Source organism: Chlorocebus sabaeus, chromosome 26 (assembly GCF_047675955.1).
Source record: "Chlorocebus sabaeus isolate Y175 chromosome 26, mChlSab1.0.hap1, whole genome shotgun sequence".
Lineage (NCBI taxonomy): Eukaryota > Metazoa > Chordata > Mammalia > Primates > Cercopithecidae > Chlorocebus > Chlorocebus sabaeus.
Genome location: NC_132929.1, coordinates 49,149,061 through 49,176,661, shown reverse-complemented (window position 1 = coordinate 49,176,661; position 27,601 = coordinate 49,149,061). Strand labels below are relative to the sequence as shown.

General features: G+C 53.9%; 1 protein-coding gene across 1 annotated transcript in view; it reads left to right on the top strand.

The window, feature by feature from the left end:
- Positions 1 to 5,856: 5,856 nt before the first annotated feature.
- The window catches only part of HCN4 (hyperpolarization activated cyclic nucleotide gated potassium channel 4), a 47,753-nt gene continuing 26,008 nt past the window's right edge, over positions 5,857 to 27,601 (top strand). The window contains exon 1 of the mRNA XM_008015974.3: positions 5,857 to 7,322. Within this exon, the coding sequence (XP_008014165.1) occupies positions 6,538 to 7,322 (785 nt within the window). The 5' untranslated portion in view covers positions 5,857 to 6,537. The remainder of the gene's footprint in view (positions 7,323 to 27,601) is intronic.

Below are 27,601 nucleotides of genomic sequence, written 5' to 3'. Positions count from 1 at the left end.
ACCCACTTCATCCCTGATATATTGTAAATTCCAGACTTTGAAAAGTGGAGTCTGTGGTACTTATTTCTTGGCAGCTCTGCTCAGTTGGCACCTCAGGGCCTCCCCCTCCCAATGCGTCCCTCTCTGGCCTGGCTCTGAGTCCAGGTGGCCCAGACGTCCTGGAGCCCCAGAAGGACACAGAGACACAGTCCAGACCTGGCTGAGCTGTCAGCACATCTTCCTCCAGGCTCCCCGGGGTGGGAGGGGGAAGAGGTCCCACTCGGTGCCCTGGCAGAGTCCCCAGGGAACAGCCGAGCGTCCGGGATGGTGGGGAGTAGAGAGATCAAGGGCAATGCAGCTGGGGCTGGCCTGGAGATGAAAGGGCTTTGGGCTCTGCTGGGCTCCAGGTGCTCAGAGGTGGAGTCCTGCACAGAGGCAGGGGATAGAGAAGAGGACAATACAATAGCTCATGATCCTAGATCCTAAAGAAACCAGGCAGAACTGAAGAGAAAGCAGATGGCAAGCCCAATAGGAAGCTGGGACTGTAGGGGGTCTCTTGTTCACTAACACCTTAATGTGATGGGCATGTGGGCTCCCAGGGCTTTTTTATAGCAAGAGTCACCTACTGGGGTTGAGGGTGCTGGTGGGGGGGATCAGAAGGACCGAGTATAATACAGCAGGACTTTCTCTTAGGGCTAGCTTAGGGCAAAAGCTGTTGCAGGTGAATTGGACACCTGCCCCCAGCCCTATCCTTGATGACCCCACTATGAGAATGCTGCAGGCCTTATCCATGCCAGGCTACTCCATTCACTGTTTCCTCCATCATAAGCATGCATACACACACACACACACACACACACCCACTAACCACTTTCCATTTCCTCCAGGAAACCCACCTTGACTCTACTCGAGAGGATCATTGACCCGAGCTTCTGAACCACTGCCTCTGACCCTTGATTACAAACCTCTGGGATGATCTTTTGCTGCTTTGACCAGACCAGGTACCACCCAAACTAGGGCATATCTCTGCCTTCTTGGCCTTCATCCATGTGTAGCTGTGCACAGAGCTGGGCACCCAAGGGCTTGGTCAACACTGGCTGGTTGGTTTGTTTCCCAGAACATCTACATCCAGTCTGGTTGCTCCCTGCATGCCCCCTCCCCTTCCAGTTTGTTTTTCTTTTCTTTTCTTTTTTTTTCTTCCAGTTTCTTTATCAGGAAGCCTCGGGACAGAAAACCCGAGGGCATGGTGCTGATTCTAGTATTCTTTCTTAGAGGCCTTGTCTCCAGGTCGGGACTCCCAGCGGGAAGTCTATATGTTCCTGATCCCTGTCCAGCCCTACAGAGCAGACCCACCTTGGGGCAGAGCAGAAGGGCAGGACTGTATCTACACTGAGCAAAAAGATGAAGTGGCATGTATGTATGGATACCACTCCCCACCACCCCCGCCTTCTCAGAGGGTCTTGAGCACAGGGTCAAGGGTGTGGCCTCTGAGTTAGCAGCTGCCTATACAGCAGGGGTGTTCAATCTTTTGGCTTCCCTGTGCCACACCGGAGGAAGAAGAATTGTCTTGGGCCACACATAAAATATACTAACATTAACAATAGCTGATGAGCTGAAAAACAAAATATATCGCAAAAAAATCTCATAACGTTTTAAGAAAGTTTACAAGTTTGTGTTGGGCTACATTGAAAGCTGTCCTGGGCTGCATGAGGTCCATGGGCTGTGGGTTGAACAAGCTTGCTATAGAGCTTGGGGCCACAGCAAGTTCCTGTCCCAGAGAGAAGGAAGTCTATCTTCTGGAGACCCAGCCAGGGCTTGTCAGGGATGGAGAGTTCAAAGGAAAGAATCTTGTATAAAACATCCCTTTCATCCCAACAGAAAGTTTTAAGATGACGATATGACCTAAATTGGATTCCAAAGGCCAGGTGCCTTCCTCTCCACTGGGTAATGCAGGTTTCATTCTATCATTTCATCATTCAGTGTTTACTGAGAACTTACTACAAATGAGATGCTATGCTAGGTGCATTCATTTGCTCTTATAGTCTTAGCAATAACTTTTGAGGTGCATATCATTAAACCCATTTTACACACGAGGAAGATTGAGGCATACACAGGCAGTAACTGACAGAGAAGTATTTAATTCTCCAGCTTTTGTTTTTCAGTCTCATGCTCTATTGTTTACAACAGGGGTTCCCAGACTTTTGGAACTTACAGATCAATAACATTTCAAAAATGATTTTTGGGAACAAACACAGAACCCAGTGCCAACTTTTTATTTAGCCAACGACATTGAAAAAACAGCATCTTCCAGCACCATGATTTCATAAAAGGGCATTTTAACACGGAGAATGTGGCAAGGATTTAACCTTAGAATAAAGACAGCCTTCTAAGAAAGGACAGCTGGCAACCTTACCCTAAAATATCCTACATTGTTCTCTCTCTCTCGCTCTCTCTCTCTCTCTCTCTCTCTCTCTCTCTCTCTCTCTCTGTGTGTGTGTGTGTGTGTGTTTCATTTCATTTCAAGCAGAACTGGCCAAAACTTTGGCATTGCAGGCTGTGGGAGCCACTGCCCTACCCCAGAGCTGCCTCTCCAAGCAAGAACAATGTCCTCTGCCCATAAGCAAATAAGCGTCCAGAATTTCCCATCCCCCTCTGCCCATCTAGGTCCCCCACAAATAAGGTCTGAGGTTGATTTATACAATCAGCTACATTCTCCACTTCTACTCCCAGCAGGTCTTCTAACTTTCACTGATATTCAGTGTCCATTCCAGGGAAGGAAACCCATGCTCCCCAGTCCCCTTCTCTCTTGGACTCAGATGTTTTCTACGTTTGCATTCCAGGAATACCCAGGTCTGCTGTAGCCCTGCAGCAGCCCATTTGTCTCCAAAGTCCCCTAGTCCCCCACCCATGGTTAGAGCAGCAGGTCTTCTCCATATTTCAGTCCCGAGACAGGGCCTTTCCCTTGCTGGGGTCCCCAGGGCCTGGCTACCATGTTATCAAAGGAACCAGAGCAGACCCCAGGCCTTCTAGGCATTGCTGGAAAGGAGAAGGTGTGAGACCTGGGAGGAGCAATGGGGAGATTACAGAATGTGGGGGTCCTATTTATTCTCTCTCCATTCTTCACCTTCTCTCTCCTTCTCCTTCCTACACCTGTGCCTACCCCCTACCCCACCTGCATGAGCAGATGGGCAGTAGGGCACAGCCTGCCCTGTGGAGCCCTTGTTTGGAATTCCAGCTTCACCATTTTCTTGCTTTGGGGCATTTGGCAAGTCACTTAACCTCTCTGTGCTTTAGTTCTCTTGCCTGCAAATGGGAGTAAGAATGTTAGGTTGACCTATGTGAAATCGCCAACATTTGACAATATTGGGCTCACAAAAATCAAAATTTCATGTGGTTTAACAACAACAAAAAGGTGTAAACTGTAAAGTGTTGGATATACGTCTCTCATCAAGTCTGGCCCCCTCCTCCAGGAAGCCCTCCCTAGCAACTCCAAGGCCAGCAATAGCTCCCTCTGAAATCTCTTATGGTTGGGGACATGATTTAGTACACATTTCTTTGCTGTCTTCAGTTTTCCTGCTCTATTTTCATGCCCTATTCCTGAGAATGAGTCTAGCTTCCTCACAACTTGAAGCCCACTAAGGGCAAGACCTGGGGCTCTTCTTCCTCCTCTGTCCCCTGGACTGTTGGCATACCATCAATGTCCTCCATTAGAATTTCCACATAAAGGAGACAGGAGGAGCTAGACCTCATCAGGGTTTCCCAAGGGCCTGATTTATCTAATAGTCATTGCTGCACCCAAAGTTGGTCCTAGACGGTGGTGAATGGGTGCCACTAACGAAATTGAGGGTGAGTGAGGTGCTGGTGGGGAGGAATTAAGAGACCCTGACCCCTGGCCAGCCTGTGGCAGCAGTATCCCAGGAAGCAGAATCTTGGTCTTATCCTCCATCTCCTCCAAGCATCCCCTCCAATGCCATTAGCTAACTTCTAGGGTCCCTCACTCATTTGTAGAGTTGAAACTTATTGATCTGCTTTCTGTCCACCCTTGTGTTGGTGGAGAGGTCCCTGAGATAAGGTGGACCTGCTCCACCCTCAGGGCACAGACTGCACTGTGTAATCAGTGCTCAGGGTCACAGGAGCTAATGGACCATGGGAACCAAAGGCAGGGACATGACCAAGGTTTTGCTGAGTGGGAAAGGGTTCCCAGAGGAGCAGATGTCTCTACCATAGGTCACGGGGAAGGCCAGATGGGCTGACTTCCTGAGCGGGGTTAAGGCAGACTAACTCCCAGCTAGACAAAGAAGCCCAAAGAAGTGTGTTAAATGGAGGTCTTCCCTCCTGTGGCTGGTAGACCAGGGCGGGCTGGGCTCACAGCTCGTTAAGAACACTTCTTCTCAAGGAGACCCAAGGACACTCAGGGATTAGGCCTCCAGCATCTGTGCAGAGAACTGTCAGCTCAGAGCTGCTCAAAAGTAAAAATGCCAGCTACCAGTGATGTCATCACCCTAGTCATTCCTCCCACTGTGGGAGGTCCTGTGGTTCAGTGGGTAGAGCAGAAGCGTCCCTGCTAGGCTGCCCGGCCCCATCCTGCCCTCCAAATTCCTACTCTGGATGGAGGAGGGGGAAGTGGTCACATTGGGCTAAGAATGAGAGTCAAAACATCATTTGAAGAAAAGCTTGATGTGATTCCTCAGAGAGATGGCAGAGCCAGGGGACCTTTTTGCCTCCCTCCTGTGAGACTTTGCTGTGTGTCCGCTCCAGCATTAACCTCGGCTCCAGCCTTCCACGGACAACCCCCTCCCCTTAATGCCCAATCTGTCCCCCTCTCCATTTCTGAGCTAATCTGGGGTATCAGGCTGTCCAGGGTGTTGGAGAGGGGTAGGGCTATACCTTAGGCTGAGCTAGTGAAATCTGTCCATACGCCCGGACACTGTACACTGGGAGAGACTGGGAGAGAGGACACACAGCTGGATCCTTGGCGGGGGGGGGAGGGAGGGGCTGGGCTGCGGACTGGAAGGGAGTAGGGGCTGTGCAGCTGCTTGGGGGTGCAGGTAGGGCACTGGGTGGAACAGGAACTCACCCAGCGTGGGTCCACATAGGAGGTATCATAATTTGGATGGGAACACAGGGAGAAGAGGCTCCAAAGCCAGTTCCAGAGTGCCGGGGCGTCCGAGGAGCCGGCCCAACCGCTCCCCGCTGCAGCCGGCTTGTCCCTCTCTCGGAACTACCGAGGGAGAGGCGCTTGCGGAGGTCGGTGTTCGGATCTCGCATCCGTGACTGTTGCCGGCGCATTTCCTCGAAGTCTTACCTCGAAGGGCTGGGTCCCACCCGCGCGCCCTGTGAGTGTCTCCCTGTTTCCCCACGCCCTCCTTGCCTGGCTGCTGCGAGGCTTTGCAGGTGAAAGACTGGCGCGGGGTTTGCCCCCTGCCCATGTCACAGGAAAACCCTGGGAGCCTCCCCGACGCGGCGCATTTCCGGAAACCCCTCCCCAAGCGGGTTGCGGGAAGGCCGGGACTCTGCATCCAGAAAACCCGGTCGCCTCCCAAAAGGAGAGTCGGAGACCCAGCTGAGGGGCAAACATGCCAGGGAAAGGCGAGCCCAGAGCTTGGTGATGGAGAATTTGGGAAGCTACCCCGCCCCCTTCAATCTTGGGATGGGGAATTCGCAACTGAAGCCGGAGCTCTAGACTTGGGGCGCGCTTCCAGCTTGGCCCAAGAAAGAGATTTAAGGGCGCAGCAGTATGGACACCTCTCACCCCGGCTCCGAAGGTCTAGCGAGGGTCTAACCCGGGCTCCTCGCCAGGCCCGCCCCCCGCCCCCTCCCAGCCCCCGGCCCGTGCGCCGCTGCCCCTTTAAGAAGCCCAGGTAGGCAGGCCCGGCTGCGGGAGCCGCTCCTATGGCAACCCGCGAGCTGCGGCGGCTTCATGAATATTCCGGGGCGCGGGAGCCTGAGCGCGGCCGGAGGGCGCTCCGGGGGAGGCGGCCGCTGATGTAAGCCCGGCGGGTCGCTGGGCTCCGCTTGGCTGCGGCGGGAGCCCCGGGACGGGCCAGAGGGGCCGGGCCAGAGGAGGCGAGACGAGGTCGCGGGGGGCCAGCCACAAAGTCCGGGCGGCGAGACAGACGGACAGCCAGCCCTCCCGTGGGACGCACGCCCGGGACCCGCGCGGGCCGTGCGCTCTGCGCTCCGGAGCGGTTCCCCGAGCGCCGCGGCCGCAGAGCCTCTCCAGCCGGCGCCCATTGTTCCCCGCGGGGGCGGGGCGCCTGGAGCCGGGCCGCGCGCCGCGCCCCTGAACGCCAGAGGGAGGGAGGGAGGCAAGGAGGGAGCGCGGGGTCCGAGCGCCCAGCCCGGCCCGGGAGGAGGCGCAGCGCGGCGAGCCCGGGGACTCGGAGCGCAACTGGGAGCCTCCCAGCGGCGCGCAGTCTGCCCGAGTATGGGCGCCTGAGGCGGCCCCACGCCGGCGGCGAAGGACGAGTCCCCACGGGCGGACTGACCGGCGGGCGGACCTGGAGCCAGTCCGCGGCGCCGCGCCCCTACCCTCGGCCCGGTCCGGCCCCTGGCGCCATGGACAAGCTGCCACCGTCCATGCGCAAGCGGCTCTACAGCCTCCCGCAGCAGGTGGGGGCCAAGGCGTGGATCATGGACGAGGAAGAGGACGCCGAGGAGGAGGGGGCCGGGGGCCGCCAAGACCCCAGCCGCAGAAGCATCCGGCTGCGGCCACTGCCCTCGCCCTCGCCCTCGGCGGCCGCGGGTGGCACGGAGTCCCGGAGCTCGGCCCTCGGGGCAGCGGACAGCGAAGGGTCGGCCCGCGGCGCGGGCAAGTCCAGCACGAACGGCGACTGCAGGCGCTTCCGCGGGAGCCTGGCCTCGCTGGGCAGCCGGGGCGGCGGCGGCGGCGGCACGGGGAGCGGCAGCAGTCACGGACACCTGCATGACTCCGCGGAGGAGCGGCGGCTCATCGCCGAGGGCGACGCGTCCCCCGGCGAGGACAGGACGCCCCCAGGCCTGGCGGCCGAGCCCGAGCGCCCCGGCGCCTCGGCGCAGCCCGCAGCCTCGCCGCCGCCGCCCCAGCAGCCACCGCAGCCGGCCTCCTCCTCCTGCGAGCAGCCCTCGGCGGACACCGCTATCAAAGTGGAGGGAGGCGCGGCCACCGGCGACCAGATCCTTCCGGAGGCCGAGGTGCGCTTGGGCCAGTCCGGCTTCATGCAGCGCCAGTTCGGGGCCATGCTCCAACCCGGGGTCAACAAATTCTCCCTAAGGATGTTCGGCAGCCAGAAAGCCGTGGAACGCGAGCAAGAGAGGGTCAAGTCGGCCGGATTTTGGATTATCCACCCCTACAGTGACTTCAGGTAAGGGGGCCACAGCGATGATCCTGTGGGTGCCCTGCACGGTGCAGGCATGCCTCCTCCTGACCCTGCCTCCCAGCTGGAGTTAACTTTACTTCCTTGTGCTGGGAGCTCCAAGAGAAGCAGGGCGCCTCTAGGCTCCGAGACACCCCCAGGCCCCCTCCTGCACCGCGCTGAGGGAACTTTCCTCTGTGTTCCGTCACCGGTCTTCTCGGGTCTGGGCTGCATTGGAGACAGAATAAAAAGGTGTTCTGAGCCTGGCCTACCCCTGCCGGCAGCCAGGATAGGGCTCTGCCACCTTAAGCCACACATTCCTCCTCCCCCTTCAAGGCTGCAGAGTCAGGATGGCCATCCTAGAGGCAGCTCCGGGTCATTCAGCCAGCAGAGCAGGGCCATGAAGAGAGGCAGACCTCTTAGCAACGGGCCAGCTCCTCGGGTACTGACAGCAGGCATTATTATCTGCTTTCTGGTGCCCTGGCAAGCTGCGGCTGGGTCCCTGGAGGACCGAGGTCACTGGGGCCTCAGGCCGGGATGAAAACCCCCTGCATCCACCGTAACCCTGAGCTCAGCTCCTCATGCTGAGTGGTGGGCCAGGAGCAGGCACCCTGGGCAGCTGGCATCCGGACCGGCAGGGCAGAATGACCTTGCTCATAGTGATGGATGAAGATGCCTGGTGTTCTGATTGATGAGCCACTGTCCTGTACCCCATGCTTGTCTCCGTAACCCGGAGACTCAAGCTCTAGCATCTGCTTGGTCTCTCATGGGCCACTCGTGGGTCCCCAAACAAGGTATGACCGCCAGTCAGGGAGAGGGACCCTGCCCCCTTCCACATCACCTGAGTCAGATGCCACTAAACAGCAGATACCACTGGGAGCTTGTGGATATACTTGTGCAAAAAGAGGGATTGTTGGTTGTCTCTAGGGTTGGGATCAGGGGTGCCTTTACCTAAGTCAAGGTCCTGAGGTTCCCTAGTGCCCCTCTGGGCTTTCCTGATACATGAGATTGTGATGAAGGTCTGGGAAACACTTTTCAAGCTGGGTTTAATTCTCTCATTCTCTTTCTCTGGGCCCTGCCCCCTACTTATCTCCCTTCCTTGCCTACCTTGCTTGTCTGCCTATAAAAATGAGCATTTTGCCAACCCAGAGTCCTCTTTGCAAACTCCAGGGAAGCTGGGTTTGTAATGAGAGCAAAGCCATTTTCCATCCAATGAGAGAGATTTCTCGCACTGGGAATGACCAGTCAGACAACACTCGGTGGCTTAAAATAGGTAGTGAACAGAGCCCCTCCCCCCTTTTTTCCTTTGAGAGACTGCTCTTCCTAACCCTAATATCTCCAGGGTTCCCATTCCCAGAGGACTGGTGAGACCAGAGGGCAGGGTAAACAGACAGCCATAGTCATCAAATTGTATGAGTAAATGTGGGACCCTCCCATCACGAATGGTGGCTAGGTTCCCTGTGCCAGGTTCCTAAAGAGTAGACTTGCCTCTGGCCAGTACTGGACCCTGAGGATCCCGGGCTGAGCTAGAGGAGTGAGCAGGAGCTAAAAAACGAGTGTCCTGCGTTTTTTCTCCTGTCTTTCAACTCTTCAGTGGTGGTGATAGGCAGTTCCAGTACCAACCACTTGAGATTGGTGAGGGGTCCTCCTCTCCCTTGCCCAGGTCCCTGCTGTCTTTGTTGTCAGAAAGCATCTGTTCAGGGTTCTCATCACCAAGCCCTTTCCCTGGGGAGCCTACAAGAGGTCAACCCCAGGCATGCCCATCCTCCCTCAGCAGCAAACATTGGCTGGGGACCTTCTGGATGCTGGGCCTGGCCCTTCCTGTCTCCCTTACCTTGGATGGTGAAGAGTGAGGACTGGGTCGATTTAATCAGATAGAATCCTTTTCCCCTTCCTGGTCTTACCCCATTCTTGTGTGTGTGTCTGTAGTCCCCCTGCTGCAGAGTCCCCCACTAATTGCAGGCTGCCTGGGACATGGCTGCAGGAGAGGGTGTGGGGATAGGGAAGCAGGGATACAGCAGAATTGTTAAATGGGCAACAGGAAAAGGGTCAGAGTGAGCTTTGAATTTGGGTTTGTGCAACAAGCAACAGGGACTGGTAGCTGCAAGTGGCACGACCCCTTTGCACAACCTTGTAGCTGTCTGGAGCTGGGTGGGGTGTAAGGAAAGAAATCCAAGAAAGACCATCTGAGTGTGTCTGGAGGAGTGGTGGCCATGCCTTTCCTGCTTCTAGGCCAAAACAGCTAGTCTTATCCTCAGAAGGTCAAAGAGGCAAGAGCCTAGCTAAGTCTTCTAAGCTTAGAAAACCCACCAGTCAACCCCACCTAACCCACCCTACCCTGACCAGCACCCCCAGCCTCAGTCTCTAGAGTTTTAGCCACTGGTCTTGGGCCTCTGTGTAGCCACTTGCCATTGCCCACCTTAGGCTTCACAAGAGCTTCTGCAAGCATTGCTCAGGCTAGTCAAGGATTTATTCATCATTTTGACGGGCAGGAAGCATTGATCCAGCAGAATTGGTTTAATAAAGAATTGCCAGCAAACCATGATAGATTAAGTTTGCGGTTTGGAGTTCAGGGCTGGCTGTGATGGACTGCTTCCGGCATCTCCCCTTGCTGGGGAAGGAAGGCTGGGTGCCTTTTCCAGGAGAAGGGTGGGCTGTGCCTTGAGGGATCAGCATAACCTGGGCCATGGCTAATAATAGGCTTTTCTGGGCTGCCTCTGCTTCTCATTACTCTACCTGCCCTGATCCCACCTCCCAATAGAAAAGAGACCATGCCTTGGCTACCCCCATGGCTCCTCCAGGCTCCCTGGGCTTTTCTGGCTTCCCCTCCCCTCCAACTCCCCATCTGCCTTTTGAAACTTGTATTTGTGGTGTGTTAAGAGAAGAGGCCAGGATGATGCAGCTCCTCAGGACATGGCTCCCCGGGCTCCTCCCGAGGCTGGCTGTGCTCTTAGGTCCTGGATGGGTCCTTCCTTCCACACAAGCTGTGTCCTGGAGAACCTGGAACAACAACCACCACAAAAACAGTATCTGGATAATCTTGTTTTTCTAAGAGGAGAGAAAAGAAATGGAACCCCAAGTGCAGATGTAGCTGGTTGTGTTCCCGGAAGCTGGTCAGGCTCAGGGAGTCAGCCTGGGTGTGTGTATCTAGGTGTCTGTCTGAGCGGGTGTCTGGGGGCTGTGTGGGTGGATGTGGAAGCTGGTGGGGAAGTCCCTATGTGGAATGTCAGTTCCGGAATTGCTGCTGCACCCCCAAAGCTGGCTCAGCATTAATAATGAAGGCAGGCAGAAGCTTGGCCTTTCTCATCCCCCTGTCCCTACCCTCTCCTAGACTGAGCCTCCTGAAGCCATGAGGAAGGGAAAGCGAGGGTGCTTAAAGTGTCCTTTCCTTGGGGCAGAAAGAGCTGGGCTCCGAAATCTTGGAAACTGGGCCAGTGACCTAGCAGGTCCCAGGGGTGTCCTGAGCTGACTTCCTTCTGCGTGTTGGTCACTGGCACCCCGTCACTGCCATCACTCACCTCCCATCACCTCCCCAACCCTGACTGCTATGGAGCCCTCACGGGTTATGAGCCTTCTTGGAGCCCCAGTTTGCCCATTTAGAAAATGGGAATCTTGTTGCCCGTTGCCACGTCAAGCACAAATTGTACAACTATGGTCGCCCCGCTGAGGTGAGAAGCTGCAGTGAGCTGAGAGAGGAGCAGTGATGCTGTTGTGAACCACACCTCCCCTGCCCTCACAACTTCCTTTCCTTGGTTTTGGGAAGATCACATGGACCTCTGTCCTTGGCTCAGGCAAGGGTTCTGAACCTTCTTGGGGTCAGAGATTTCACTCCATCCAGAAGGATACCCAGGTATCCAGACACATAGAGTGTGGCACTTGATTTCTGGTGTCTGTGACCTCCTAGGTTGAGGACCATCTGGGGGCTCAAGGTTGTGAACCCCTCTCTAGGCCATCCCAGAAGAGAGCCTGGGTCTGGTGAGAGGCAGGCACTCACCTTCTCTGGAGCCTGGCAGTGGGGGTCCCTTTGCAGTCTGGGGCTTGGGCCTCCCATTGCCAGCAGGATGGAAACAAAAACAGGGCTCAGAGTTGGATGCCTGAGGGAGGAAAGGGGTTCTGCCTGGGCACTGGTTTCTTTTCTATTTCCTCAGTCCTACCCCCTCCCACCTCTCTCCCTTTGAGTCCTGGGAAAGACTGTTCCAGCAGGAGGTGGAAAGGAGGAAGAGGCAGCAGTCTGATTCTGGGTCTGGGGGTTCTGAGGCCCCTGCTTTCCTGGGCTTTCCTGGGGCCATTTCCCAGGAATGTTGTTAAGACTCTCAGTGTGCAAAGCCAGGCGGAAAGGAGCCGCAGGCTGTGCTAGAGGGGGAAGGGTGCCTAGTTGCAGAGGGGAATTCCAAGGTGAGCTGCCTGGGCTGTGCTTTCAGCTGGCACAGTGGGCAGCATGGCTGTCTCTGGGGATGAGATGTGTCCCACCTGACAAGGCAGGGGCTGCTGGAGCTCAGGACCGGGGTGCTCCTAGGATGCTGGGTGCACAGAAACCCGATAGAGGCAGAGAGCCAGGACCCCCATACTGCCTGGCTAGAGAGACCTTGGCTCCAGGTTCTCCCTGCTGCAAGGCTCAAGCTCCTGGTCTGGTGGCTACATGATAAGGCTGGGGGTTACCTTCGCCCCTGCTTGGCCCTGCCACACCAGTTCCCTTAGCTGCTGTGAGCTTTGAGGCTTTTGGGCTGCCAGGTAGCCGCCTGCCTCACACAGGGAGCTTCCAACTGTGCTGACCTTTCTCCCTGTCCAGCCACCCTCCTCTCCCATGCTTTAGGGCCTACTGTCCCCAGGGCCTTGTGGGATGCCCTCTCAGGCCACCCTGGCTGCCATCCATCTCTCCCTGGCTGACCACCCTGTGGCATTTGGACAGAGCTCTATGTTTGTTACAATGCAGCTTCTCCTGCTGTAATGTCATCCGACTCACCTGGAGATCTTGTTCAATACAGATTCTGAATCAGTAGGTCTGGATGGGGTCTGAGATGCTGCATTTCTCATAAGCGCCCAAAGAATGCTAATGTGGCTGGTGCCCAGACCAGGACCATGCTTGGAGTATTGAGGTTACTGTTCATGCGCTTATTCCATGCTTAGCCCAAGCTCCCGAACTGAGCTCCCTGAGGGCAGAGCTCCGTTTTATCTCTTTGGCCTCAGAGCCTGTGGCCTCTGTCCTCAAGCTCAGCATGGCAGGATGAAGTCTGTGAACTGGGCTGAGCCAAGCCACAGAGGTCTGCCTGCCAGTGTGGGGATGTGGGATTCACAGCTTGCTCTTTCTCCTTTCCTGCACTGCTGCTTGGACCCTGCTGGTCCTGCATGCTGGCTTTTGGGATGGGTGTAAACAGGAAGAAGCTGGGTGACCAGAGGACCCTCATTAATCCATCCTGTCCCACCACTTTTGCAGCTTTTCTCCCATCCAAAGGGCCAGAAGGGTGGGCCTGGCTGGGGAGAAGGGGCAGGGAGTACTGTGACTGCTGTGTTGCAATGAGATTTCTGGAAAGGAGCAGATGTCGGTATGAGCGCAGAGGTGACTGAGCAGGGGAGCCAGTGACTCTGACAGGGGCCAGCTGAGAGGAGGACAGAGGCATCCAGGCCTTCTTCCCAATCTATGTCCTCCTTCCCTGTCCCAGGCTATGCCCAGAAGCCTCCCATGAGGGCTGAGCTTGCCTGTCACTTCTCCGTGCCCCCTCCTACCCTGAAAAGCATTAGCTTCCATACAAATGGTGTGGCTGAGAAGTGTCATAGCAGCCTGAGTGGCCCTTGTGCCTGCCACAACACTGGCCACCATGGGGGAATTCACTCAGAGCAGAAGGTCCAGCCCCAGTCCCCTGGGGGCTTGTCATAGAACTGAGGAGGCAGCCGGCTCCTGCACACGCTCACTTGGCTCAAGGGCTCTTACAAAGCTGCAACTGCCAGTTGCTAATTAATAGAAGGGCTACCGAGGCTGACCAGACAGTCTTGCTTTCGCCCAGGGGATGCTGAAGAATTCACATTTCCCAGACAGAGGGCCATGGGCCGGCAGGGGCATTGTGTTGGCTTTGGAGAGGATGTTCTCTGCCAGCTAGGCTTCTTTACTGAGGAAGCATTGCCAGGGCCCTAGAAGTCTGCAGTGCCACGGGCTGGGAAGTCACTTGGAGACACTGTACCATCAGCACCCACTCGGGTCTGAGGTGGAAGGCAGCACAGAGAGGTGGTGAGCTCCCCGTCACTGTGGGTGCTCAAGATAAGACTGAGCAGTACTTCGATCAGAGGTTGCGAAGCAGCATCCCTTGCACCGAATACAGCACCCAGATGTGCTCTGTTTGGCCAGCATAGTGTGTCATAACAAATCTGAGCCAATGTTTTTAAATGGAAAGATATAACCTGAAAATATGGCTCTTGGTCTTCTCTTGAAAAACTGGAAACTCTGGCAGCCCTGGCCGCACATTCCCACTCCATAGCAGGGAGCTGAAGGAGACACTAGAGGCTGCCTCTAGAGCATCGGCTTTTGCTCTGCAGTTGCACAGGTCCCCAGCTGTCGCTAAGGCCACTGTCTTACACCCAGCCACGTCATTCATGCCATTTAGCTGCCTGACCCCTGTAGGCTTCAGAGTTTACAGCCCTAGACTCAAATCAACAGAGACTAAAAGCCAGGTGGGTTCACAGATCAGTAACCACCATTTACAAAGCATCTACCATGTGTCAGGCTGTGCTAGGAGCTCTGTATCTCCCGTTTCATGTATTCTTCACGATGGCCCCCAAATAGTTTTATATCCCCAGTTTACAGATAAGGCTCTGACAAGGAAAGGAAAGAGAGAGAGAGAGAGAGAGAGAGATCCCCCAATCATGCAGCCATGAATATCAGAACTGGAATTTGACACTCCTCCTTCTTTCATGTTAGTGTTTAAAAAATTTAATTACACGAGTAGTTCAAGAAAACATTCTCCTGAGAATTAAAACATTGAGGAGGGGCTCAGAAAGGGATAGTCAGCAGGCACAGGAAATTGATCAGGTGTCGGAATATCAGATCTGGAGAGGCCTTAGCAAGCCCCTGGCCTGGAGCCTTTGTTTCATAGATGGGGAGCAGAGGAGCCAAGAAGGGGAGCATCTGGCTCAAGGTCACAGAGTATGCCAGAAGCAAAACCAGAGACCAACTGGGTGGTGTCATGTCTGTCGGCAAAGGTCTTCAAGCTTAAGTCCACCCCCAGCTTCCCAGCCAGAGGGTTCGCAGAGAAGGCTTTCCTGAATGGTCCTGTCAGTTGGAGCTTTTTCTTGTCACTCTAGCTTCATACGTGTCTTTTTGGGATGATAGGTATTTTCAGGATCCCATCATCATTTAGGCTGCTCCCATGAGAAGGTAGTCTTCCCCTTTCTGAAGGTGCAGAGTCTGGTGACTGAGACATGCTGTCCTGACCCCAGATCTCGGGTTGCTGTTTCTGAGGATGCTGGGCTGGGATGCTGGCTCACCTCCTCTTCCTGGGAAGGTCCTGACTGCTAGAGACCTTTGGGGTTTGGGAACCATGTCCGGGTGCCATTAATGCCCCTGTTCCTGGATGGGGTGATTGGGGTTCAGAGGAGAAGGGGTAAGTGGCCAGTGGTATCTTTCTCTGATCCACTAGAGAAATGGCCACATGATCGATTCATGATATACTTCAGAAAAGTCAAGATTTGGAGTTGATCTGCGGTTTAGGATTCAGTATGTGACCAGAATCAGGGCTCATTCTGTGACCGTGGCTAGAACTCAGTCTCTGACAAAGGTTGGGGCTCAGTGTGTAACCAGGATTGGGGTTCAGTCCATGGCTGGGCTCAAGGCTAAGTCTGTGACCAAGGGAAGGGTTTGGTCTAGGGTCGGGAACTGGTATCCTTGTGCAAAACCTTTGAGCCAATTTCGGTGCCCTTCCTGAGGCACCAAGGTTTGGGGCCCTACCTTTGTGCCCTGCCCCCCTTTAGGAAGCTTTCCCTAAGTTTCCTGAGCTCCTACACCTCTTAGCATCTGAGCCAGCTGCCTCTGGTCCTCTCTGGGAGGTAAAGTACAAATTATAAATAAACAACCGTGCCACTGCTGCCGATGCCAGAGTCATCACATCTCACACGTGACAGCTCCCCACCCAACTCTGCTCTCTCATTGTTTGGGGCTGGTGTTTGGTGTTCTCAGCCAGGCAGCAAGCTCAGGCACCCTCAGGGTCAGGGCTGGACCTAGAGCCGTGCCAGCTGGATAGAGGGACTCCCTCCACCCACTGCACCCCCAGCTCTGGGCTACCACAAATTGCAGAGCGAGCAGCGGGGCCTCCAGGTCTGATCACGGCAGCTGCGGGGGCCTGATAATTGGCTGCTGATGATTTTGTGTCTGTCTAAGCATTTATCTGTGTGGGTGGATGTGTTATGTCTGCGTGAACGAGGCTTTCAGAAATTAATACATAATGGGGGCTGGCTAATACATTATCCTCTGGGCTTGGGGAGAGGCAAGCTAAGGGAGTCATGCCCTCCAGAATACTGTATCACCCATTCCAAGGCCGCTTTCACCATTAAGGGGGCTGGAGGTGGCAAAGTGGAGAGTAAGGTTCCACTTCTGGTTTATGGGAGGGCCGATGAGCAATAGATCAATGTGGGTTGATGGTCAGGGAAGGCATCCTGGAGGAAGTGACTCTGAGCTGGAGCTGAAGGAAAGAGAGAACCATTCTGTGCATTTTCTTGGAAACTTGAGCTGAGGGCCGCCTGGCTGGGGTGGGTGTTGGCAGATGCTGGGGGCTGCTTATTCAGAACCTGCCTCTTTTAACCTGCACTCCTTAGTCCCTGCCCTTCACCCTCCAGGACTCTGAGCAGGCTGCCTGTGCTGCCATCTGAGTATGTGTGGTGTGTTTGCCTGTGTGTGTGTGTGCATCCTCGTCCTAGCTGTACAGCCTTTGAGAAGACTCGCTTCTCCTGCCGTACTAGGCCCAGAAGGCAGATGTTGCCTGCAATAATGTCACTGAGCGTGTGGCCTGGAGCCCAGAAGTAATTACCCTGCAGTTCCCCGTTGGAGGCTAGAGCAGCCCCTGTTAATGATTAATGTGAGTCCCCAGCCACCGTATGCCAAAGCCAGCCACGGGCTTCTCCCACCTCCAGTATCCTCAGAGGATGTGAGGGCACTTGTTCCCTTCCCCAAAGACAGGAAAGACCCTCAGGTCCACAGGTCCCATCCATGCCATTAACACCTTTTAGAAGAAACTTAGTCCAGCAGGGGAGACTGCCTCTGGGGCCTGGCTTCCTGCAGTGTGGGGGCTGGCCCACCCCAGATCTCTGGGTCCTGCATCTTGAGCCAGCCTGGCCCAGAACTGCCCACTCCTCCCACCCTCAGTTTCCCCTCCTGAGTCTCATCCTGTTCTGCTGGGTGACCTCAGCAAGCTCTTCTCCTCTCTCAGTGTCCAGGGTTGGGGCTCAGTCTGAGGCTGAGAAGAGAGCAGAGCTAATTGACCAAATAGGTATTGAGCCCTGAATCCTGACCCCATTAGCACAAATTGAGCTAGCAGGGCAGGGACAGCGCTGCTGGCCAGTAGAGCTTTTGAGAATCTGCCTCCCTCTTTCTGGCTCTGTCACCGAGGTCCAGCCAGTCATGATCCTAGAGTTCTGCAGCCCCTGGGGGCCAGGGACACGTGGAAGATCTCTTACCTAGGGGCCAAGTTTTATGGAGGCTTTGCCGGCCCTTGTCCTGGGGAGCGGGGCTGGGGGTCTTCCTGGCATGTTGTGTCCTATTGGTGAGGCCTCTTGAAGGACCCCCTCCATTAGGTCATGGCCTCCATGGAGGGAATGCCAGGCTTTCTTTCCTTTGTTTCCGGGGCATCCTTCCCAGGAAGTGATGCAGCAGGAGCTTAATGAAAATGAACTGAAATGCCATTCTGGAAAGGGCCTCAACCATGCTCTCCTCCCAGCCTCCCCTCCTAGGGAGCAGTCCCCTCCTGGAAGCTCAGACCTGGCCTCAGAAGAGCTCAGGGTATGAGGACTCATGCAGATTGCAGGGCGCACTGGATGACTGTGGGTGGAGGGGCCCTGTGGGATGGGCCAGCAGGATCATGTACTCTGGGACTGGCAGAAGAAGGAAACAGGAAAAGCTGTTCAACGTGTCCCAGAGGTTCTGGGGCATCATCATCCCATTGGGTTGCTCTGCAGCTCCTGGGGACAGAGTGTAGGAGACAAGCCTGTGAATCCAACCAGTAGAAGACTTGGCTCTGTGCCGCCCAGCTGTGTAGACTTAACTGAGGCCTCACCTCTCTGGGTCTTGCTTTCCTCCTCTGAAAATGGGACCAGAGAGGGGTTGGGTGTTAGCAAGATCCCAAAGCCTAAATTGGCAGCTGCTGAAGAGTCACCTGGGTGCTTATGTGATCACAGATGCTCGGGCTCCCTGGGTGAGGCCGGGCAGGTACAGTTTTAGGAAGTACTCAGGTGATTCTGCTTCCATCACTTTGGGAGCCAATGAGCTGGACATCCCTAAGGCCCCCATCTGTGTTAACAGCCTGCAGTTCTTTGATTGCACTGCATTTGCCTTAGCGTACAGTGGCTCCCCAGAGCTTGGGGTAAAATCCTGCATTCTTAGCCCAACATCTAACCCCATTGGTAATAGGCCTCCCTCTCCAGGGAACTTTTACACCCTTTTTTTCCTTGTGGGTTGTGAGGAGTCAAAATCATAACATTCTGAGGCCAGGAGGGACCTCAGAGAACATGGCCCCACTCACCTTCCTCGTTAGACTGTGTTTTCCTGGATAGAAGGCAGCACAGCACGTTCCCTCTAGCTCTGTGTCCCCAGATGCCCCAGAGAATCCTTGTTATTTGCTCCCAGGCTCCATCCCATCAAAAAGGGACGGTGTAGACCCTCCCAGAGTCAGTATTTAGCTACTCTTTATAGGGAAGCCTTCCTATGGCCTCCTTGTTAGCCCCTTCCATGACCAATGCTGCCTACCTTAAGAAGTTCCGCCCCAGGCCAGGCACTGTGGCTCGCTCCTGTAATCCCAGCATTTTTGGAGGCTGAGACAGGAGCATCACTTGAGCCCAGGAGTTAAAGATCAGCCTGGGCAACATGGTGAGACCCTATCTCTACCATAAAAAAAAAAAGAAAGAAAAATTAGCTGGGCATGGTAGTGTGTGCCTGTAGTCCCAGCTACTCCAGAGGCTGAAGTAGGAGGGTGACTTGAACCCAGGGAAGTTGAGGCTGCAGTGAGCCAAGATTGCACCACCACACTCCAGCCTGGGCTACAGAGTGAGACCCTATCTCAAAAAAAAAAAAAAAAAAAAAGCCAAAAACAAAGGAGTTCTGCTCCAAATCCATTTCCAGTGCTTCATGTTGCCCCTCAAGCCTGTGTCCTCCCACCGCTGGCAGTGCCTTCCTGCGTGAGCAGGTGAGCTCTCCCACCTAATTTCCCCAGAGGGCGTGCTCCCATGCTACTCCACAACAATATTCTATTTTGGTTCCAATCTCCTGAGTGGGAGGACAGAAGGTTCCTGGGGGAGTGGTGTTGGAGCCTTCTTTGATTCTTGTAAGCTGGACTGAGAAGTTCATTTCTCCAACTGCTTGTTCCCTCCCCCATCTTCCCCGGTGGTCTTGTCCGCTGGGTGAAGCACGGAGAGGTTAGGCCCTGACCTCAGGGAGCATACATCCGGGCAACTTGGAGCACTGTGGAGCAGATGTCCCCTGCTGTGCAGTTTGGGGTTATGTGTGTGTGTGTGCACGCACGTGCATGTACATGTTCACTGGTATGTTTCTGCATGTACAAACATAGGGTCTCCCGAGGAGGAATTAGCCCATCAGATAAACAGTGGGTTTTCATCTCAAAGTATTTCTTTTGCCCAGGCCTGTCCTCACTGTGCTGTTGAGAAGGTACGGTTGCAGTCCCTTTCTCAAGGAATTCTCTTCCTCTATAACCTTCCCAGCCCCTCGTGTACCCTGGAAGAGCTCTGAGTTCTCAAGCTGGCATTCAGGATGTCTCCCACATTCTCTTCAGAGCTGGGAGCTGAGGTGTCAGGGTTCCCTGAGATGCGCGTTCTTCTGTGAGTGAGCTGTCGATCTGGCCAGCTGCCCTTGGCTGACCTCTTTAGCCTCTGCACTGCAGAGATTCATGGAACTCAGCATATCTTTGGAGATGTCTAGCTTGCTTTGTGCCAATGGGGAAACTGAGGAAAAGTCAGTGAGAGGAAGGGACTTACTCAAGGTCACACAGCAAGTTAGAGACAGGGATGGGACTAGAACTTGAGACTCTCAGGCCCCTGACCTGGACACCTTCCATCGCATAGCATGGGCCTCCTTCCTGTAACCCCTGGGCTCTAACCACAGTGCTGTCTCCCGACCAGTGGACCTACTTGGGTGCCTGCCTCCTCTTTGACGCTTTAGTACCCAACAGGGCATGCTGCCCCCTGCTCCTTTCTGGAGCAAGCCTGGCTGAATTTCTCCTCCCCCCTGGCTATCCCCAGCCTATGGGATACAGAGTCAGAGATTCTGCATCAACCTTCTTATTCCCTTCCCTTGGCTCATGGCCCCATCTGCCCATGGAGCTGGCCTGGATTTTCAGCTCCCCTGTGGGGTGTGTCTGTCCATCCTCTATACTGAGGGCTTCTTGACGTGGGACCATTTTGTGTTCCTCAGGATCCTCCTACCTCTCAGGCCAGGACCTGCATCTTAATGGACATAGAATAATGATGAGGATGATGATGATGATGATGGGGATGATGGCCCACTTGAATTGAGTATTTATGCCATAGAGCATATTGTAAATATTATCTCATTGGATCTTCCTAGACTCCTGTGAAGTGGGGATTAAGGTTCTCATCGTGCACATTAGAAAACAGGCTCAGAGAGGTTAAGTGATTTGCCCAAGGCCTCACAGCAGAGCACCTAGCCACCATACATCTACAATAGCCTGGCCACACAGAAATGTAGTCCCTGCACCAGCAGTCTCCGCATCACCTGGGGGCTTGTTAACAGTGCAGTTATTGGCCCCACCCCACAGCCGACTGAAGTCCACCAAGTCTGCAGCTCAGAAAGTCCCCAGGTGATGTGTGTGCACATTCCAGTGTGAGGGGCACTGTGCTGTATGGCTGAAGGATCACAGGCCAAGAAGAGAAGACTGGGTCAGCTGTCACTCTCGCATAGCTCACCTTCTCCTTGGGGAGAGGCTGAGGCCAGCTCTCACTGCATCACGACAGGCAGGACCTCAGCCCAGGATGAGGAGGTACCTTAGAAGAGGCAGGGGTAAAGGGTCATAATTGGGTTTTAAGAAAAACAGAACGAAACAAACTTTGTTCCTTAAATATTGATAAACATAGAAAACTTGGAAAATAAAGGTACACCCAAATCCAAACAACCCGCCTATAAACCAAGCCCCAGATGCCCTTGGCTCTAAATCGGACTGTGTCTGAGGCAGCCCTAGGCAGCCAAGGGAGCAGCTACCTGGGAGCCCTGTGATTCTGAGTCAGAGATTTTGAGGTGGGTTAAAAATAGAGCCCTAGTGGCCAGGCGGGGGTGGGAGGAAGACAGCAATTTATCTATTGTGGTGGGGAGACCCTGGGGTCAGGGAAGAATAGCGAGGGGAGGATGGGCAGGAAGGAGGCAGTGGGTGGGGGGTGTATTTCCCTCCAGAGACCTGAACTGAGCACCCAGCCTGGCTCAAGAAGGCTGTGGGAGGTGATTTCAACCCTGAGGGTACAGGGGGAGGCTAAGATGCCAGTCCCAGGACACAGGCAGGGAGGACTCCAGCTCACTCCCAGACAAAACACTCCCCCCACCACCAGAGAGGCAGCTCCTTCTAGGGTATGGGATGGTGAAAGGGGCGAGAGTGGCTCTGCCTCAGAGAATGGCAAAGAGGAGCTAGACAGGTAAGGGTATGGAGGGGGAGTAATAGGTGCTTTCAAACAGTTATCAAGGTGTGGGGAGGGGAGGCAGGAAAGGCATCCTCATGCATGTCACATGTGTGTGTCATGGGCTGGCATGCATGTGATGTTAAGCTATCCTCCCTCGCCTATTACACCTGCTCTTCAGACGACTGCCCTCTCTCCAGCTTCATCATTGATTTCCAAAACATCTTCTCATCCTGACCTCCTGGTCATGGCAGTGGCTTTGCCACGTATTTCTGCTGACCACTTAGGAGCTGGGGACCACTTAGGTCTGATCGCTTAGGAGCTGACCATTTAGGACCACTTAGGTCCGGGGACCAGGGTTGTGCTCTCCCCAACACATGTTAGAGGACCCCTCACAGCACAGGCCATTGTTTAAAGGTAGATGAATGTTTCTGATTATAAAGGTAATATCTGCCTGTTATGGGGAAGGTGGAAAAGGTAGAAAGGTGAAATGGAGAAACAGAGTCACGATATTCCCACCCTTAGAAATCATCAATGTTAATGATTTAGTGAATTCTTTCTTTGTTTTATTTTTGGCAGTCTTTTCTTCTTCTGGCAACAGTCTTCCGTCCGTCTGTCCATCTGTCCATCCATCCATCCATCCGTCCGTCCATCCATCCATCCGTCCATCCATCCATCCGTCCATCCATCCATCCATCCATCCGTCCATCCATCCATTTAACAATAAGATAACGTTACTGAGACTCCTCCCCACCCGTTGCCCAACTGTGTGTTGCCATCTTGGTAAAGGAATAGAAATCATTTCTGCCCTTAGGGAACTCACAGTAACGGGGAGCCTTAAGACTCTTCCTGGGTCTGTCTGGTTGGGGAATGGAGGGGATTCCGGGAAAGCAGTGGAGTTACCTCCTTCATCCCCTCCCCAGGGCTCCTGAGTCTCGATGCTAGGCCTATTTGGAACGAAGGGAGAACCTCTAAAATCCCCTGCGGTGGAGGTGGGGTGGAGGGGCCATAATGAGGGGGCTTATTATGGGTGGTTGGTTCTGCCCCCACTGCCTGCACAGCTCAGGCTGGAAACGCAGTCAGGGCCTTGGTTGCAGTCTTTAGCCACAAGGTCCCCCAACCAGTTCTTTCTCATCCCATCCTGTCAGAGACCCCAGGCCCCCTGTTTCTTCTGGCCCATGTCTGTCCACCTGCCTTCTCTCCCACTTTCAATGCCTCTGCTCTTTCTCTGCCACTTTTCCACCATGATCCTCAGCAGCTGGTGGGGCCACCTGCCGAGGGCTGTTGCTGTGAGTCTTGGGGGTTTGGATATACTAAGTTCTTCTCTGATCGTCAGAGGCTTGTGGAAGCCTGGTGGGAAGGAGTCTGTTTCTGAGGGCTGCCTGTGTCATGTGGCTTCTGCTGGGCTCCCTGCCACTCAGCCTTTGGCATACACTCCTGAGGCATGCATGGCATGCACGCATCTGTTCACCCATCCCCCATCCACTCATTTGTATGTTTCCACCCATTCACGTATTTATCAGGAGCTACCGTATAAAAGGTACTGTGCTGACTTCAGAGAGTCAGTGATGGCAAGTTAGACAGTCACACACACAGTTTCATTATAACATGATAAATACCATGGCAGGGCAGTGCCTGTGAGGGGCAGTTAACTGGATTTCATAAGATACAAAGAAAGCTTCCCAGGAGAAGTGATACCTCTTGTGAACCAAGGGGGATAGGTGGGCACAAGTGGGAGAAGAGTTCCAGGCAGAGATGACAGCATGTAGGAAAGCCCAGAGGCAAAGAAAGCGCTATGCGTTGGGGACACTGAAGGCTGCTGAATCTATCTGCAGCAGAGTGTGCAAGGAGAGGAATGGGGAGCATGAGGGCAGGAGAAGGAGGCAGAGTCCAGGCCAGGAAAGGCCTTGGGGATGACAGTGAGGAATCTGAATTTCACTTGGGAAGTGGTGGGAAGCGCAGAAGGATTTGGGGCTTGGCAAAGTGTGGAGAGTGGATTGGAGGAGGGTGCTGGCCCCAGCCCTGACCCTGAGGCATGTGAGGTCCTCGACCGGCTGGGAGCTCCCCTGGGAAGCTGTTGGAGTAGTCCCCATGGTGGGTTGATGGGACACGTTGGATCCAACGTGATGAAGTGTTGGAAGGCAAGGGAGATAGAAGAGTTGAGGATAACTCTGAGGTTTCTAGGATATACTTTTGGATGCCTGGTGGTACCATTTTCTGGGAGCACAAGAGTGTGGAGGAAGCTGTGAAGCTCTGTCTGAATATGGCAAGGGTGAGGTTCCCGTGGGACATCCAGTTGTAGACACGTAGTCAGCAAGTGGATGCATGGGTGTAGAGTTCAAGAGAGGGGTATGGTTTACAAGGCAGCAGAATAACAAGGCCATGGGAGTCGGTGAAGTCACCTGGAAAGAGTGCATAGAGCGGGAAGAGATGAGGGCTCCAAGGAGCAAAAACATGGAAAGGTCATGCTGAGGGAAAGGGGGCTGTTGAAGGGAAGGGAAAGGAGAGGCAGTGAGAACAGAGAAAAGCCAGTGGAGTGGGTTTTCTCCTTGGAAGCCAAAGAGGAGACTGTCTGCAGGGCAGAATGGTCTACAGGGCCAGACAATGCTAAAGGCCGGGGAGGAAATGGACTGGAAAGTGACCATTGGATTTAGCAGCAGGGTACATATTGGTGACGTGCTGAGGAGTGGAGAGCAGCATTGCTTCTTGGCCTTTGGCTAAAATCAAGTGGAGTGGAGAGGAGCGCTGGGTGAGGCACATGAAAGCGGGAGTGTGGGGACAGTGACTCCTCCTTCAAGGAGCCTGGGAAGAGATAAGACAGCAGGGGTTCAGGGAGGGATTTTTTTTTAAGTTTAGAGAGCTTAGAAGGAAAAGCTGATGGGAAAGTATCAGTGGAGAGGGAGAGATGGAAGAGATAGATGAGAGAGGGAATCTTCTGTAGATTAAGGTCCCTGGGGAGGAAAATAGGGATGGTATCAAGAGGGCAGGTAGAAGAGCCGCTGATTCCCTTGTGACTGGGAGGAGGAGATGGGATGGGGGAGATGCTGCAAGGTGGCAGAAAGAGGAAAGGGGCACTCTGGCAGCTTTTCTTTTCTCTGTGTGACGTAGAAAGTGGTATTATCTGCTGACTCTGAGAGAAAAAGTGGTGGTTTCAGAGCTTTGTGGAGACAGGAAATAATTTGAAATAGCAGCTGTGGGGAATGGGCAGGAAAGTTTACTAGGTTCTCCTGTAAGGATCAGGGGAGGGAGGTGAGGGCTGTGACTGAGGCCATGATGAGGACATTGAGGCACGAGGAGCTGAGAAACTTGGCTGTTTAGTAGGACTGGTCTGAGGTTCTGGGATTCTTTACACAGCCCCCATGTGAACATGAAAAGGGTTGATGCTGATCCTTGCCTGGGGCTGGGATTTCATGACAGTGCCAGGAAGAGGGGCACGGGAGTTAAAGGCATTGGTTTTAGAGAGGTGAATGAGCTGGACCATTGTGTCTGGGGTGGACAGTGGTTGGGAGGATATGCGAGGGTTCTGATGGGAGGATCAGAGGAGTCAGCAGACTGGATATTCCCAGTACTCTGAAAAACAGGTGCAGCGCAACTGAATAGAAGAGCTGGCAGGAAAGGAGGGCAGGTCGTACAAGAGGACTGCAGAGATGCAGTACCTGGAGGTGGTGACGTGGTCAAGGGTGCGCTTTGGAATGGACCTTGAGGTGGGATTGTTAGTCAGGGCGGCAAGCTACCAAGAGGCCAGGGTGTTGTCTGGGTCAATGATACGAAGTAGAAGTCACCCAGGACAATGGCAGGATTTGGAGTGGAACGGAAGGTTGTGAACCAGGTGCCAGCATTGCCAAAGTCCTTGAGGATGGCAGATGGATGCTGGAAGGATGGCCAGCAAGTGACAAGGATACCCAAAAGATCTTGTAGACATTTCTACCATAGGCAGTAGGGAGAGGGGAGGGTGCTGACTCACCCCTGACCCTGAGGTATGAGGGATTTGGGGGAGTGGTATCCTGAGGACACAACTAGGGTTCACTTAAGCGGGGAGGCAGTGGGGTCTGGGAGTGAAGAAGTTAAGGATGCAGGTGTCATGGAAGAGAGCACAGGAGAGAGAGCTGGGAGGGGGACAAGGAGCTTGAGGAGGCGCAGAGTTTGGGAGTAATAAAATACCACCAGCCAGATTGATATTTCTGTGGAGTGGTTAGAAAGTAGGCCTCTGGAGTCAGACTCTTTGGGTTTGAACACTTGGCTCACAATATATACCAAATCTCTCAACTCCTTGTACCTCAGTCTCTTCATCTGTAAAATGGGCATAATTATAGTATCTACCTTACAGGGCTTTTTATTAATGAGAATTAAATAAAGTAATCCAGATAAGGTACTCAGATTAGTGCCTGGCAAATGGTAAGTGCCCAAAAAGTATTGACTGCCCTCATCCTCCATTCTCACTGTGTTCAGTATCAGGATCTTTGCTGGGTCTGGAAAACCAAGGGAACGGGAAAGATAACCCAGAGGGCATATGAGTTGGAGACAAAGAGAATGGAGGCTGGAGACCAGGAAGGAGGTGGGGGCAAGGGTCCAGGTGAGAGACAGATGCAGAAGCCATCATGGAAGCAGCTTGACTAGACATGGTAACTGCTGGGGGTGTTGCTGTAGGGGTGGGTGGCAGGTAAGAGGCAGCAGTAAGGGATGGCTGGGAAGTTTTGGGCCTGGATGACTGAAATGCAGACTGTCATTCAACTTTGAGGAGGAGGATGCTGAGTTCAGCTCTGGAGTCGTTGGCTGTAGGAGACAGCAGGCCCTCTGGGTGGATGCATTTTGCAGGCAGGTGGGAATGCAGGTCTGGTGCTGGGAGTGGCACTGAGTGGGAGCTGTCTGTAAAGTTGGAGAGGGTAAGAGATATGGCACTGCGTGTGCTGTTCACCTGGGAGAAAGCATGGAGACCCACGGGCTACAGTCAGCACTGCAGGGACATGGGTGTCTGAGACAAGACCCCTGTCCTCCAGGAGCCCATGGTGTTTTAGGAGAGCTAAAACCAAGACTCAGGCTGTGCGGAGGCTTCAGTGGTCAGAGTTGAAGAGCTAGCTTGAAAGGTGGAAAATATTTTAATGACAAAACAGTGACATTTTTCTTCCAGCTGACAGGATTCCCAATGGATATCATTTGTGCCAAAATGTATGCAAGAAAGTATGCATGTGTAAAAATGGATGCATGTAGGAGGGCAAAAGACAAGAGTGTGTTTACAAAAAATGTATTCATGGTATTGCATGTGGGTGTGCATGTGTGTATACATGTTCATGTCTGTGCATGTGCACATGTGCATGCATGTATATATGTGCATATGGCCTCAAAGGCAAGCATGGGTGTGTGTGGACAAGAAGAGGTTGAAGGAGATCATCCCCAGCTGGGACCTCCACTTTTCCTACTTTCATTCTGTCACCCTTCCCATCCTCTTTGGCCTCCAGAGAAGGACAGGGCCCTTAGTCTAGTCCTTGAGGTCCCAAGTTCAGGGTCAGTCACCTCCTCGTGTCTTCCTCAGCTCCCTTGAGGCTATGAACTTCCTCTCACACCAAAACATGAAATTTCCAGATATCGGTGTAATGGGCTGCTTGACTTTTTGCTATCCCCCATTCTTTCTGCATATGGGACCTGCCCCTCCAGTGTAAGCCTATAGGCTGCCTGCCTGGGTGGACCCATTGGTCCAGGTAGGAAGTAAGGAGATAAGACAGGTCTGGGAGCCTGGGGCTGCTGGGGCTTCCAGAGCCCAGTTGGTGTCTTGCTGGCCAGGACTCCTGTCAACTTAAAGGGCACTGGGCTGGAGGAGGGTCCTCTGGATTTGGAGAGACTAGGGCCCCGAATTCACATGTGCCAACTCCAGGATATCTTAGCCTGACTGCCCTGTGCTTCCTTGTCAGGGCGTGACACCGACCACCGTGGATTCACACCCTAGATTGTGAGATTTATTCATGAGTGATTCTAGGGGTGGCCAGGTGATAAGGGAGCATTGGGCATCCAGCTTGAGGCTTTGGAAATGTTACTCTTCCTTCCTTTGTGAGCCTTCGTTTCCCCTTCTGTAGGACATGTGCAACCATGACCAAGTGACTGCTGATGGCCAAGGTGCCTTTAGCACTTGAGAGGCGTGCTACTTCCTCTACTTCAGACAGCCCTAGCATCAGGAGCATGGTATCTCCCAAATCCTCTTTGCAGTCTTCTCTTCTGTTTTGTCTCTGGGGCAGGGGCCGCACTGCTGTGGTAGGCTGCCTTTCCACTGTGATGCAAAAGTGTCAGAAAGGCGTGTCTGCCTCCCACATCCCTCTAGGGTACCCACAACCCCAAGAACTCAAACTCTGCAGTCCCAGAGACTTCTCCTAATTGCGTCTGTCTCTCACGAGCTGTGTAGTCTAGGGCAGACACTTCTCTCTGAGCCTCAAGATCATCATCTGTAAAATAACAGCAGCCACAGTGCT